General features: G+C 39.5%; 1 protein-coding gene across 1 annotated transcript in view; it reads right to left on the reverse strand.

Moving 5' to 3' along the window:
- The window catches only part of LOC133751110 (autism susceptibility gene 2 protein-like), a 737,772-nt gene that overhangs the window by 160,052 nt on the left and 563,550 nt on the right, over nt 1-14,170 (reverse strand). The window contains exons 4-5 of the mRNA XM_062181011.1: nt 7,478-7,513; nt 4,240-4,242 (exon numbers count right to left, since the gene is read on the reverse strand). Of these exons, the coding sequence (XP_062036995.1) occupies nt 4,240-4,242; nt 7,478-7,513 (39 nt within the window). The remainder of the gene's footprint in view (nt 1-4,239; nt 4,243-7,477; nt 7,514-14,170) is intronic.

Below are 14,170 nucleotides of genomic sequence, written 5' to 3' on the forward strand. Positions count from 1 at the left end.
ATTTCTATGATTTGAAAATGTCCAACTAGTATTAAAACAATCTTGAGTGACAGAAAAAAAAAAACAGGAAATGAAAATTATTTTCAGAATTCCATGCAGTGACCTATCCATTCTTTCTGGGATTGTCAATGCCCCATGCTAAAGCCTTTACTTACTACATCATCTCTACGACCAACAGGACATGCTAGCCAAGAAATAGGATAAGCCATCAGCATCAACGCTTCCATGCATTAATCCTGTGAGTGACATAAATATATTTTCGTTATTAATAGTTATGTTAGTAACAATGAGCTAATAAATACATTAATAACCCAAAAAAAGGCAGACTTGGCCACTCAGTTAAAACCTGGGCTTCTTTTGGTGCTAATTTTGAAGAGCAGTATTCACTAAGCAGTAAGGCAACAAAGGCCTTGTATTCCTGTGGTTGAAGGACAGTATCAAAGCCAATGCAAAGCACTGTTCCCACGGGGCAGACAGTTAAATTATGATAGTTAGGATCATGGACTGTAAAATACTAGAACTGAAGGCCTTATAGCAATTCTCTTAGGTGGATCATTAAACCTTTATCCTCAAAAATGTTTTTTTGCCTCTCCTGATCTGTGGGGGCCACCTAAAGGGATTGGTTGGGTGGGCAGAGAGACCAGGATGAGGGTCATTGCCCCTTATCTATCAGTCACGCCTAAGCTGTCACCTCACCTCCTAAACTAGAGTTTGCAACGATGACAATGAAGAGTCCTGATGATTGGAAATATCTAAACTATTTAGCCTATTCCTTTTCACGAACATTAAGAAGCAAAAGCGTAAGATGCTTGGTTGCAAACTGACATAACAATTGTTTATTTTTCATATAATTATCTTTTTTCACCAAATTTCTCAGTTCTCATACTGAATGGAAAAGCTGAAGTTAACGATGATACCACAGGGTGGTCTAGGGACTGTATCCCAATGCAAAATTCTACAAATGACTGAAAGTCTACACATCAGAATTCCACTGTACTAGTCACTTAATCACGGTATGTCTGCTCCTGGCTCACAGATCCTATTCCCCAAGTCAGAATGCTAACAACAGATCAAAAACATGACCAAAGGGTATGAATTGGAAATGGAAAAAAGAACTATATTTTCAGGCTAAGGCCCTTGAAATTAGAAAGTTTATCTGTTCCTACGTGAAGGAGTCTATTAGAATGCAGATACTTAGTCCAGGTGTAAATCAATCTTCCAGAGTGAGAAAGATTAATTCTGTGGTTCCTAATATTAATAAAATAGCTACTTAGTATAGATCCTAATTTTGTTACTAGGAAGCAAACACATCTCAGGGTAGTATTTTAAAGGTTTCAGTTTAAAAATATGAAAAATCTTCACCAACTGGAAGAGCAATTGATATGACCTGTCCAAATGTTTCTGCACTAGTAACATGCTACATTTTAAGTGACTCTTCAATAGACATCTAAATCTCCAACTGCCTACTCTATTTCCCAAACTAATTAGTGTCCTGCAATCAGATCTCTTAGTCCTGGGGTTCCAATTCCAGAAAGACAACTGGAGTCATCAATTCTAGACTTTGACACTCCTGAGGCCACTAAGTCAAGTTCAGGTTTACCAATAAGCCATCGCCTTTTCCACTCACCCAACTCCCTCCCTGGCTTTACCCTCCACTTCTTCTATCCAGGTGACATTCCTAACCAACTGCTGTCCTGCCCTCCTCTAAAAGCATGATGTAGCTGTTCCAACTGCACATTACTATGCTATTTTGCTGTGCTCCTTTGTTGCTCAGTTTGCCTCCAACTTCGTTCCACCCTCTCTTAAACTGTTGAGTATCTAAGTGTCCATCAAGTTCTACACTGTTTCAACTTCAAAGTGCTCTACTTACACTTCTCATGAGACTCATCAGTTGGCTACGTATAAAACTCAACTAGGCACCCTTGACTTGAGGGCCAGGTTTATATGGCATCTAGTTTAAGAGCCAAGAATAGATGTCTGAATCATCTTTGTGACTGAACTCTCCAACTGGGGAGCTGTTTACTAACCTAATCTAGTCCAAATGCTCTAGTAATGATAACTGTGATGATATAGTAATGACAACTGTGATAATGATCTGTGATGGTATTCAAAATGGAATTTAAATTTTAAAGAATATTTCTAATATAATGGATACTTATCAATAAAGTAAATGGATGATAATTTATTCACCCAACATGAATTAGTGAAAAATGAAAATATTAGAGCCTTTTTTGAGCAGAAGTGTTAAAAATCCTTAATGCCATTAATCTTAAATATAAGTACTTAACAGATGATGAGTTACAAAATTATTTCCCAGCATCACCAGCAAGTAAGTACTGGCAGGTGGGGAGAAAAGAAGACTATTTCTTCTGCTTTGGATGCAGCACAGTCAAGGCGAAGTTGATACATCTACACTTCTGAAACTAAAACCTATAGAAATACTAATAATAATGCCAGCTTCTCTGGAAAGCTCAAACCTTCTTCTTTAAACACTATGTGTCAGAAATAATTAAAAGCATCACTAGGCCAGTGCTGAGGCTCAATAGGCTAATCCTCCACCTGTGGCACCGGCACACCGGGTTCTAGTCCTGGTCGGGGTGCCGGATTCTGTCCCGGTTGCCCCTCTTGGCCAGCTCTCTGCTGTGGCCTGAGAGTGCAGTGGAGAATGGCCCAAGTGCTTGGGCCCTGCACCCCACCAGGAGAAGCACCTGGCTCCTGGCTTCGGATCAGCGTGGTGCGCCAGCCACAGCGGCCATTGGAGGGTGAACCAATGGCAAAAGGAAGACCTTTCTCTCTGTCTCTCTCTCTCTCTCTCACTGTCCACTCTGCCTGTCAAAAAAAAAAAAACAAAAAGCATCACAAGGAAGGCAAGGATCCAGGTTTGGGGTAAACTACATTTTTTTGCAAGAGGCAGCCATGGCTTTTCACACCTAGAACAGCGCCTAATACAGAAAATGCTTAATACTTACACAAAGATAAAAAAATCAGAAATGTCTGTTTAATAAAAAGTCTTCTCAAGATATATCATGTTAGAAAAAAAGCCCAGTCTTTTTAGAGGAACTCATTCTTTGACTTAATAACAAAATCTACTCTGAAATTTAAAAAGCACATTTGGGTAAGCAAAGTACCACGCATCAGTTTTGGGAGTTACACAAATTATAACAAAGGCAAACAGGAGATATTTCAAAGGTTTATAGTAAAAAATGCAAAAAGGGGCCAAGAATCTGCTCTTTATGACCATTATAACTCTGGACAGAAAGTCATAGGCACATGCGTTGCACCTACTGCATGTTACCAGCACTGTCAACACAACTTAATTCAAAGGAAAACAGTAATTACACAAATCCCATTTTAACCCAGGAACCACAACACAATTCCCCTTTATTATATAATGTGGTACTTTTAATCGCTAGGTAGAAGTGGGTTGGTTTCTTTGATAACTTTAAAGTATGTTGATTACTAGATGTGCCCCAACTGAGAAGGATGAAAATTATTGGTTGGAAATCCTTAAGAGAAATTACTGGAGTTTACAAAAGCAGTTTGAGGTAATGGTCCTAATACATTTAGACTCAAACCTGCCCGAAGGCTGAAAGTTAGCCAGAGAGAGGCAGAAAGAGTCACTTAATAAAGAAAGGCCTTACTTCCCTTAAACCAAGTTCATCCTGGCAAGTAAGTCACCAACACTAGCTCCCAGCTATAGGTACTGGCAGTCTAGTGTTTGTGAGGAATGACTGATCTTTCCTGTGATGACCCAGCTCACTGGTCTTTTCACTCTGTTCGCTTCCAGTTACCTAACAGGTATTCCAGGGCATCCTTTTTCTTTCTGGTACAAGAGAGAAGCCAAAATGTGGTATGACCTCTTATAATCTGAATACACTGAATGGGTCTTACTTAACCTCCCAGTCCAAACCTAAGAGCTGTTTAGCAGTCTTGAAAAGCCAACAAGCGCTTTTAATGTCTTTGAGGGAGAAAATAAACATGCAACTTTAACCCAATCAGGAACAACTCTACTGTATGGATAACCTATGGAAGAGTTCATTCCACCATGAACAGGCTCACAGAAGATCACATGATATTTGTTTTATGTTCACATACAGACTGAGTTGGTATATAGCTGACCACACCCAAACCCCCAGGCTCCTGAGAATGCTAGTAAACAATGTGATGAAAATAAAATAGTCTTTCAATAAAAGTACAAATTACAAAATTGACTTTTTTATCATTACTTTTGGTGGGAACCCTCTGAAATGATAGTGTTGCATAGTAAAAGGAACATGTATTATTTGCTGCTATTGAGAGCTGCTATATGTGTCTTACATATCACATATCACTTAATATCCACAACTCTATTAGGCAGCTACTGATAAGGAAACAGACTCAAAGAAATTAATTAACCTGCCCATGGTCATACAACTTGCCCCAGAGACCATTTTTAATTATACATTATGCATAATGAAACTACAAATACATGTTTAAGAGGAGAATATAATCTGGAACATTTAAATTGAAAAGAAAATGTGTTCGCTGCATTGATGTTGAAAAAAAGAAACAGAAAACCCCACATACGCTCCAACAAGTTTTAGGGTTCCTGCCAAAAAAAAAAGGAAACTGATTCCAACTAGTCTATACTTTCATCTATATTTAGAATATGAGCTGCATGAGTATGTAATGAATGGGTGTATGGGTGTGTGTGTGTGTGTGTAACACGTACATTATTCAAAAGCACCCAAAAATGTGGAAAGTTTGTTCCAATCATTCTCTATTTTGTCTACTCTAAGAATTCTTTGCAATATGCTTATGTAAATACTGATTTTAGCTGCTGTTCTCATTCCTCAAATCTGCTTTTAAATGGATTGGAAAAGTGACAGACCTAAGCAGACATCTTTGCAACACAGAACCAGAGAGATGTAAACAAATGAAACCAGATCAAAAACACAGGCCTCTCCTTTAAACCTTTTAACTTATCACTACTGATAAGTCAAAAGAACTTAAACAACAACATATTGGCCTTGGCTAAGAGTGTGTATGTGTGTGTGTGTGTGCGTGTGTGTAGACATGTGTATACTTAGATGGATATCTATTTTCTTAATATACACAGTGGACAGTGTCGAATCTTTTTCACTAAAAGTTCTATATAAAAAGTAAATGCAGGAAGTTTCTTAAATTAGAGTGATGCTGTAAAATGGGAGAGTGTTGAAGAAAACAGTTCCAGGTTGTTAAACCTAATAGGTCAGTGCCTTCAGTTTTCTTATGCCAGAATTCAAATGTGGTTCAACCGCATTAAGAGCTCATTGACTTAGCAGGCAATTTACCTCCATCCACATTCCAAAGAGATGCTGAGGAGGATTTAAGATAGAGGTGAAAAATTACCATTCCACTTACCTGACACCAAGCTTTCTTTACAGAAACAATTAAAAAGCTGTCCTGACGATACAAATCACAAAACACTGCACAAAGAGTATACCGTCAGAACAACAGCCTGTTAACACATATCTTCCACTAGAAAGTATGAAACTCACCAGCGTCGAAGTTAGTACCTGAAATTGAGTATTACATGTGGTAATGTTGAAAGGAAATTTGAAATAGAAGATATTTTTATGAGGATTTAGCAACAATATCAATGGATTTTGCACTCTGATAACAGAACAATCGCATTATTGGAAACACATTCTCTGTAGGGCATTTTTGTCATATTTGAGAGCTGAATGCACATCTGGTATGCATCTTCTCCATGGAAGCTAATAATATGACAGATTTTTATAAAAGCGAAGTAATTCTACAAGCAATTTTACCAAAATAAGAACAAACTTTTATGTATTATGAAACAACTGAAAGTACAAAAATCATTTTAGGTTTGTAATTAAACATTCTTTACTCACAGGAATGTCCTGTTAAAGAATAGAAGTAAACAATTCCAGAACTAGAGGGAAAAAAATGCATAATGAAAATCTCCATGTTGCCAGAGTGGCTTTGTTATTTCAGAGCAGTTATACTGACAGGAAAAGAAAACACTAGAATTCTCAGTCTAAAAAGGATCGAGGGCTAAGGTGGTAGTTGTTGGCCTTATTTCTGCTGAAGAAAGCAAAGTGGAAGAATTTAGCTTTTGGATGGAGCACAGACGTTGGCAGCCTCCAGATTTCACTTCCAGCATCTCAACCCACATCCAGCCTGGTGTGAAGAGATGGCAGAAGGGACTGCGTCTGTTCTTTCAACTGCTAATCCTGCGTGTCTCCTGCTTGTTTCTGTAAGCATGAATATTCATCCACAAGAAGCAGGAGCAAGTGTAAGTGCTAACTGTACTAAGTAGGTTCCAAATCATCCTTATCCTTGTTATTCTCATTTTATAGACTAGGATAAAAAAAAATCACATTTAGAAAATGCCACTTCTGCCAAACTTGGAAAAATCTCATTCAATGAAATGATGTTGGTTTTCATATATTTAATGTAAATGTGTCAAGAAAACTGTGTGGGCAGAAGAAAATCAGAGTAATTGTTAGCATGCTAGGGGGGAAAAAGTTAAAAGCAACTAAACTAAATCAGTAATTATTTTCTACTTAATTTTATTTTCAGGATTTCATTATTTTCTCAGAAAATGCTGAACAGGTATTACAGGATTACCGTTCATCATTCAGGTACAAATCAGGTTCCTTTTAATATGAGAGTTCGCTTTTCTCTGGCATATTATCCTGATGCATAAACAATGCTTATCTGCATCCCTTTTCAATTATTTACTGAAAAGGACAATTCGATCCAAAAAGGACAATTCTGCTATAAATAAACATAATGAAGTGACAATTTATCAGTGAATGAAAAATACTGCGATGATTCCTGAAATATGTCACCCATCGCCAACTCTCCCACAGGATAGAGGATAAGGTCCAGCAATAGAATAATACACCTTCATTTGCTAAAATGAGGAGTTTAATGACTGTTGAAGGAAAACTTAAAGGTCTCCTACCCAGATACTGAGGGAAAGTATCCATTAAAACATCACCACTCATCAAAAAATTTAAAATGCAATTCATTGTATATGGAGGGAAGTTCTTCAAGGACTTTTGAAAGTGAATAAATATCTCAGTGCATAATCTGAATTCCACCCTCCACATGACACCCCTCTCTCTCTCTCTCTCTCTCTCTCTCTCTCTCTCACACACACACACACACACACACAGAAATTATGGAGAAAAGTGGCAGGAGCCAGTCAGGTTTCCTGTGTCCCTTTGCACTGTCAGGCAAGGTGTAAATGTCTGAATGTTGGGAACCAAGTGTACACCTCAGACTGACTTATGAACTTTAGGGCCCAGCAGGTTGTCTTTTAAACATAAAACAATTGCTGGTAAAAGGACAGAAATCAGATTGCTCTTTAAGACTGAGAGGAAATTTCTTAGATTTTTTTTTCATATTCTAACAAGCATTCATTATAGAAGTAAACCAATGCCAATGCAAGGCACATATGTGGAAGTTGAGATAGACTTACAAAGTAGCCTGTTCCCAAGCTGGAAGGAGCTGAACTCTGCAATAAAGCATAAAGACAAAGTGGAAAATCAGCAATGGTTTTTTAACACGTTCCAATCCACACAGCTCATTACCGCCCTTTGCAGGCTTTTCATCACTACATCACATCACCAGTGTGTGCTGCCCCTTGTCATCTGCTACTGATACAAACACCGTGTTGCTTAATTTTCCCCTTTACATCTCTCAACAACTCAGAGATGCTAACGTGCTATTTACTGAATTCCAAGCTTCTGCGGTGGACGTAATTGCCAATTTATTTGACAGGCAGCTGGGTAATGAATTAATGATGGCATTTCGCCCTGCGCTGAGACTAAACAGACACGCATCAGCCTGCCTCCCTGACTTGCTGACATTCAATGCCCTGGTCTCAAGCTACTCAGCTTTGTGGCCGCAAAGGGGCAGGCAAGAGGAAAAAGCCCAGACTGACTTAAAAATAAAAAGCCCAGTGGGTTTGGATGACTTTTCCAGTGTATGACCTACTTGCCAGTTTATTCCCTAAAGGCACCAGTTAGTACACACACAGTATTTTTCAAAAATGAGACATTTTGTAAACATAATTAGTAGACTAAAATGCAAAGAATGTGCAGCCAAAGGGAAGCGGTGAAAAGCACCATTTTTTCTGAAGGGTTTAGTCGTAAGAATTATCATTTTGGCTGCCATAGTTTTGACACACGGGGAAATAAAAGAAACAGTAATTCTGAAAATAAATAAAGAAATAAAAGGCATCACTTGTTTGGGGTAAGACATCAAAAAGAGATCATTGTGTATGTTTTGAACTTCTCTGAGTATTTTTTTTTTTTTTTGCTTTTGTGGTTGCTCTTGTTTGTATGCTGTGTCTTTCTGTTTAAAACTTCTCTTACAAATTCTTTAATTTGAAGCATTTGCTACCTGATGAAGAGGGGCCCTAAATAAGCTTGAACTGAAAATAAAGCCCAGGCTGAGTCAGTCCGCAGGTCTCTGCTGAGCTTCCCTGCGGCAGCCAGGCCCTCTCCCTGAGGAGCCTGAGTCAGCCGATGCACGTTCCCCGGAGCAGCCTGACCACTGCCGCCTCCACCTGATGCGACAGTTACTCAATCCGCTCCTAGCTCTGTCACCTGCACGCCCTGCCGCCTGGTCTGTAAACTGCAGGTAGCCAGGACCGTCCGGCTTAGTCAGCATCACTTCCCAAGAACTTGGCACACAGGATGCATTTAGTAGGTTTATGTTAAATTAATGTATAAATAAACAAAATAATGCATTAAACGGGGCAAACTGCTCAGGAGAATGACATCTCCAGAAATACAGTAGATTGATCTTCTTGATTCTGAACTGTTTGAGAGAGAAATACACTGTGTTAGTACATCTCCACAAAACAAGGACAGGGGGAAGCTGTGGGGCAATCCTAAATCCAGTCCTCAAAGGTAAAGTTTCTTCATGTTTCCGACAAGCTCAAGCAAATAAAGCACAACTGATGTGTGATCTTGCAGACTGGACTTGGGTTTTAAACATTCCTACTGCATTCTTGATCCCAGAAACAGCATGGAGGAAGCCCCACAGTAGTCATGGCGACAGCTTCTCATAGCTGTGATTAACCACGTGACAGCATCACCTGTTTTCAGCACCCACACCCGCCATGAAGCAGAAAAAGCCAGGTGAGGTCTCTACCAGCCTGGAGTCAGGCCCCTGGGAAGTAAACTCATTTTTAGGATGAATTACTCAGAGAGACCATGGGATTTGTTTATTTTGAGCCCCCACCCCCATTTCCTTGCAAATGTCTTTTATCCCAGAAGTCTTAAGAACCCCTTCACAATCACCTCCATACACCCCCTCCCCGCCCCCACAGATCATCTTATTGTATACCAAAGAAAATGCCATCCATCAGGACTGGGAAAGCTCTGTTATGCTCATTTTGCATATATATTGTACATTACTCAGGGAGCTGGGTGGAGAAGAGGGCTTTGTTGTGCATATTTGTTCTGGCTATTGTTTATGCAGGTCTGACTGAATGAGGGAACAGTGGGTATCATTTCAATTTCTGATGTCAACATCAAATTACTTATTTAATTTCATGCCTGGCGAAGCATTGTATAGCTACACGCAGAATCATTTCACTTCATTTGTTATGCTGTGCTTTCGTGGCGATTGGCTTGCCTTCCAACTGACAGCTTTAATTACGACATGAATTTGATTGCACTGCTGAGGAATTAACATAATGCAACAAAGCATTTAAGCACCCTGCCTTATAACCCCCCTCCCACACACATGGGCACACACAAACACAGACACAGGAAGGGACTCATACTAGATCCTCATCTACATTAAAGGTCCACTGGAATTTGTTTTTGCATTTGCAAGAAAGCACACAGAACCTTAGAATCAGAGGCTATCCACATTTGCCAGCCCATGGTACTCAACCTTTTTCATAATAGGAAACAAGACTTGTGGCATTAAGTTGTGATTTCTAGGCCTGGTAGAAAACTTTGCAGAAAAATTCCCTGCTAACCTACTTTGCCAAATGTCTGTGACATTGATATTTTCTTCCTTCTCCATCTTTTTTTTTTTTTTTTTTTTTTTTTTTTGCTGCTTTTCAGCTCCCTTCATTCATAACTGTACAGTTTGAACAGAGGAAACATTTATGTAATAAACAGGCCTTCTTTGTGCAGTCTTGAGACCCCAAGCTTCTGGCTACAGCCTTGTATTCAGCAGAATACTACCCGTAGTCACAGACAGAGCTCCACTATCAAAGTACAGGTAACTAAAGTTTCCAGCAACAGGAAAGAAGTCACAGTTTGACTGATGCTCAAAACAGGCATCTTATATCCCTGACGTCTTGTTATGCAAAAGGCTCAGAAAACAGTCTCCATCATACGTGACTAATCTATGTCTGCATCTAAAAATAGCTATACATATTTGGTAATTTTAATAATTTTACAAGACAGAAATTACATGAATACCCCTAAACCACAAGCAACAACTGATTATGCTACAAAAATGGAATAAATGTTTAGAAATGGCCTTTTTATTCCTTAAAATGTGTTATTATTCATTTATAGATGTGTATTTGGGAACTGATCCTGTTTTCTCACAGTATAAGGGAAGGCAGAAACACCAGGAGGTAAACATCTAGGAGAGCAGACAGATGGTGCTGCCCCAGCAAATTGTTGCTTTTTTAAAATTAATTTATTTATTTTCATTTTACTTGACAGGCAAAGAGAGAGGGAGAGAAAGTGACAGAGATCTTCCATTGGCTGGTTCACTCCCCAAATACCTACAACCGCCAAGGTTGGGCTGGGCCAAAGCAAGGAGCCCAGAACTCAGTCTGTGTCTCCCTCATGGGTGGCAAGGACCCAAATAACTGAGGCGTCATCTGCTGCCTCCCATGGCATGCATTAGCAGGAAGCCAGATCAGAAGCAGAGTAGCCACGACTCACGTCAGGACTACAATATAGGATGCAAGTGTCTCAAGCAGTGACTTAACTGCTGTGCCAAGTATTTGCCCCTCTATTGAACAATTTGATAGAACCCTTCTTCAGCCATAAGGTTGGCTTTAATTTCCTCTATTTTCCCAATTTAAAAATATATATTTATTTATCTGAGAGACAGAGAGCTCCCATCTGCTGGATTTTCTCCCCCACATGCCTGCAATACTCAGGGTTGGGCCAGGAAGAAATTGGGAGCTTGAAGCTAAATCAAGGTCTTACATAGGGTGACAGAGACCCAACTACTTGAGCCTTATTGACTGTTCAAAAAGTTTTATTTTTATTTATTTCAAAGGCAGAGTTGTAGGGGGACAGATCTTTCATCCACTGGTTCACTCCCCAGATGGCCACAACAGCCAGAGATGGGCCAGGCTGAAGACAGGAGCCAGGAGCTTCATCTGTGTTTACCACATGGGTGGCAGGGGCCCTGGTACTTGAACCATCTTCTGCTGTTTTCCCAGATGCCTTAGCAGGGAGCTGGATTGGAAGTGGAGCAGCTGAGATTCGAACCGATGCCCATATACGATTCAGGTAACAGGCAATGGCTTAACCCACTGTGCCACAATGCCACCCCCACCCCCCCACTCCGACACCTCAAATGAGGAGAGACAGCTTCCATTTTCCTTGCTTGAAGACCTCAGGCAACCTCTGTCCAAACTATTTACCAAATGCGGCCACAGAATTCAGAAAAGGTTGTGAGTCAAACGTTTGATATTTGAAAAATTAAGGAGGGTTTAAGGAAGAAACAAAAGTTTCCTTGGTTTCAAAAGCATTTGAAACAATACCAAATATCCACGTCTAGGCAGAAACTTCTGTTGAATAATGAGAAAGACTTCATTCTTGTTTCTTCAAGTGGTAGAGTTGCCAATTCATTCATATTTTCAATGCAGTAGGCAGAAATGAGAGCTACTAAGAGGCTGAGAAAATAGGGTATGAGAATGTGTTTAGTGGTTTGCTTGACAAGACAGGGATACGGAGAAACGCAGCCAGCTGGCTATCCGACATGCGATTTCCAGGCTCATTATAAGCTATCTCCTGTTTGACATGGTATTTTCATTCTGTTTTTTTTTTTTTTCCTAGATTTGACCACTGCTCCAGCAATCTCTACATATTATCCACCTCGATCTCATTATGATATAAAGGAGAGTTTTCTTAGAAACATTCTGTTTCCGTCTCCATGCTACTGTGGGCTGCAGGAATAGTAAGAGGCTGTGCAGTTGAAAGACATTTTCCAGGAGAGAGAACGTTGTTGCCGACATTCAAGTCTGCGAGTAGATATCCATTAAATACTCATTCTCCTCTTTCTCACCGCCCCCACCTCCCTTTCTTTCCATCTCTGTCACTAAGCTATCACCGAAGCTACTCATTAAACTCATGAAGATAACATTTCTGTTTTAACAGCTTACCTACAACAAGGGACTTCAAAATTGATTATCCATCTAAAATAGATGTGCTCCATTCATTATAGATCCACACAGAGAGACCCTGCTACTATTACAGAGCTCCCTGAGTACATAATAGATATATATTTAACTCTTAGGTGAGCATATATGTTGTGACCCTAGGGCAAATTTAAATTGTATATTTTACAAGTCTTGCAAATCACCAATTGTGTCTGACATCTCTGCCTACCTACCTCCATGTTAGACCTTTCTCTATTGGGAATAAAAAGGAAAAAAAAAACCATGCCAGAAATAACATGGACATGCAATTTCTTGCAAGGGTCACAAAACAAGCTAATTCCTAGATTTTCCTGAAGTGTTTTAAAAGCCAGTGACAGGACAGGTGTTTTTGAATGGTGCTTAAGATGCTTCCTGGAATGCTTGTATCCCATATCAGAGTGCTTGGATTTATTTCCAAAATAGATCTGCTCCTGATTCCAGGTTCCTGCTAAAGCACACCTTGGGAGACAGTAGATCAAATACTTGGGTCCCTGTCACCCATGTGAGAAATCCTGATGGAGCTCCAGCCTCCTGGCTTCAGCTTGGCCTAGCCTTAGCTGTTGTGGGCATTTAGGAAATAAATCATCATATGGGAGATCTCTATATCCCTGTCTCTGTGGCTCTGTACTTTTTAGATCAATGATTTTTTAAAATTAATGACAATGAAAATAATCTAAAATATTAAGCCAAAGAAATGTTCTATGGAGATAAGATTATTAACAGCTGGGGGAAAAAAAGAAACATGATACATTTGAATGGAGGAAATAAACATGTAGTTGCCAGAATGATTCGAGGAAAATGGATCAATAACAATAAAAAGCTTCAGGTGTAGAAATGCTAGGTCACTTCAAATGTCAATTATTGAACTCTTTGCTATTCACTCTTCAAGTTGTTGACAGCTCTCATTCACACTCTAGAGCTTTCTGGCTCTTTCCCTTATTTCACTCTTGCTTTCACCTTCATCTACAGTTCTTCATATAAAATGCAAACTCAACATTGTAAAGTAAAAATTGCAACCTCAATCCCTTTAATACATTCCAGTGGCTTTTTAAAAAAATAAGCTACAGTGCATTGAATAGCGTACCTCCAATATTCACATCTAACTGGAATCTCAGAATATAACTGTGATGATTAATGTTATTTGTCAACCTGGCTGGGTCATAGGTTTGCTCAGGTATTTGATCAAACATTTCCTTGGGTGTTTCTGTGAGGGTCGTCTTAGACAAACTCAACATGTTAATCTACAAGCTGAGGAAAGCACACTGGCCTTCCTAATGTGAATGGGCTTCTGCCCATCAGATAGAGGCCTGAGTAGAACCAAAGGCTGACTCCCCTCCAGGTAAGAGGGGAGTCCTCTCTTACCTCATTTTTTTATCCTCCTGCCTTTAAACTGCTGGGTCTTCTTAGGTCTCTAACCTGCCAGTCTTAGCACTAGAAACTCACTATCGGCTCTCTTGGATGTCTAGCTGACCAACTGTAAACCCTGGAAGAGCTCAGCTCCATAAAAGCTTCCAATTCCTTATAATGAATCTCTTGTTACTGGATCTGTTTCTATCAAGAATCCTAATACAATGACTTCATCAAGATGTAGGGTCTTTGGTCTGTTTGTAATGAACGCTGATGATCACTTTATAATTTAAGTTTTGTCACTAATTTTGGTAAATTCCTCTGTCAGAAGCAATATTTTCCCTCTTGAATAACCCATCATGGATTTTTACATATGTAATTATTCCCCCTAACGTTTTCCTTAGTGAC

This window comes from Lepus europaeus, chromosome 21, assembly GCF_033115175.1.
Source record: "Lepus europaeus isolate LE1 chromosome 21, mLepTim1.pri, whole genome shotgun sequence".
Taxonomy (NCBI): Eukaryota; Metazoa; Chordata; class Mammalia; order Lagomorpha; family Leporidae; genus Lepus; species Lepus europaeus.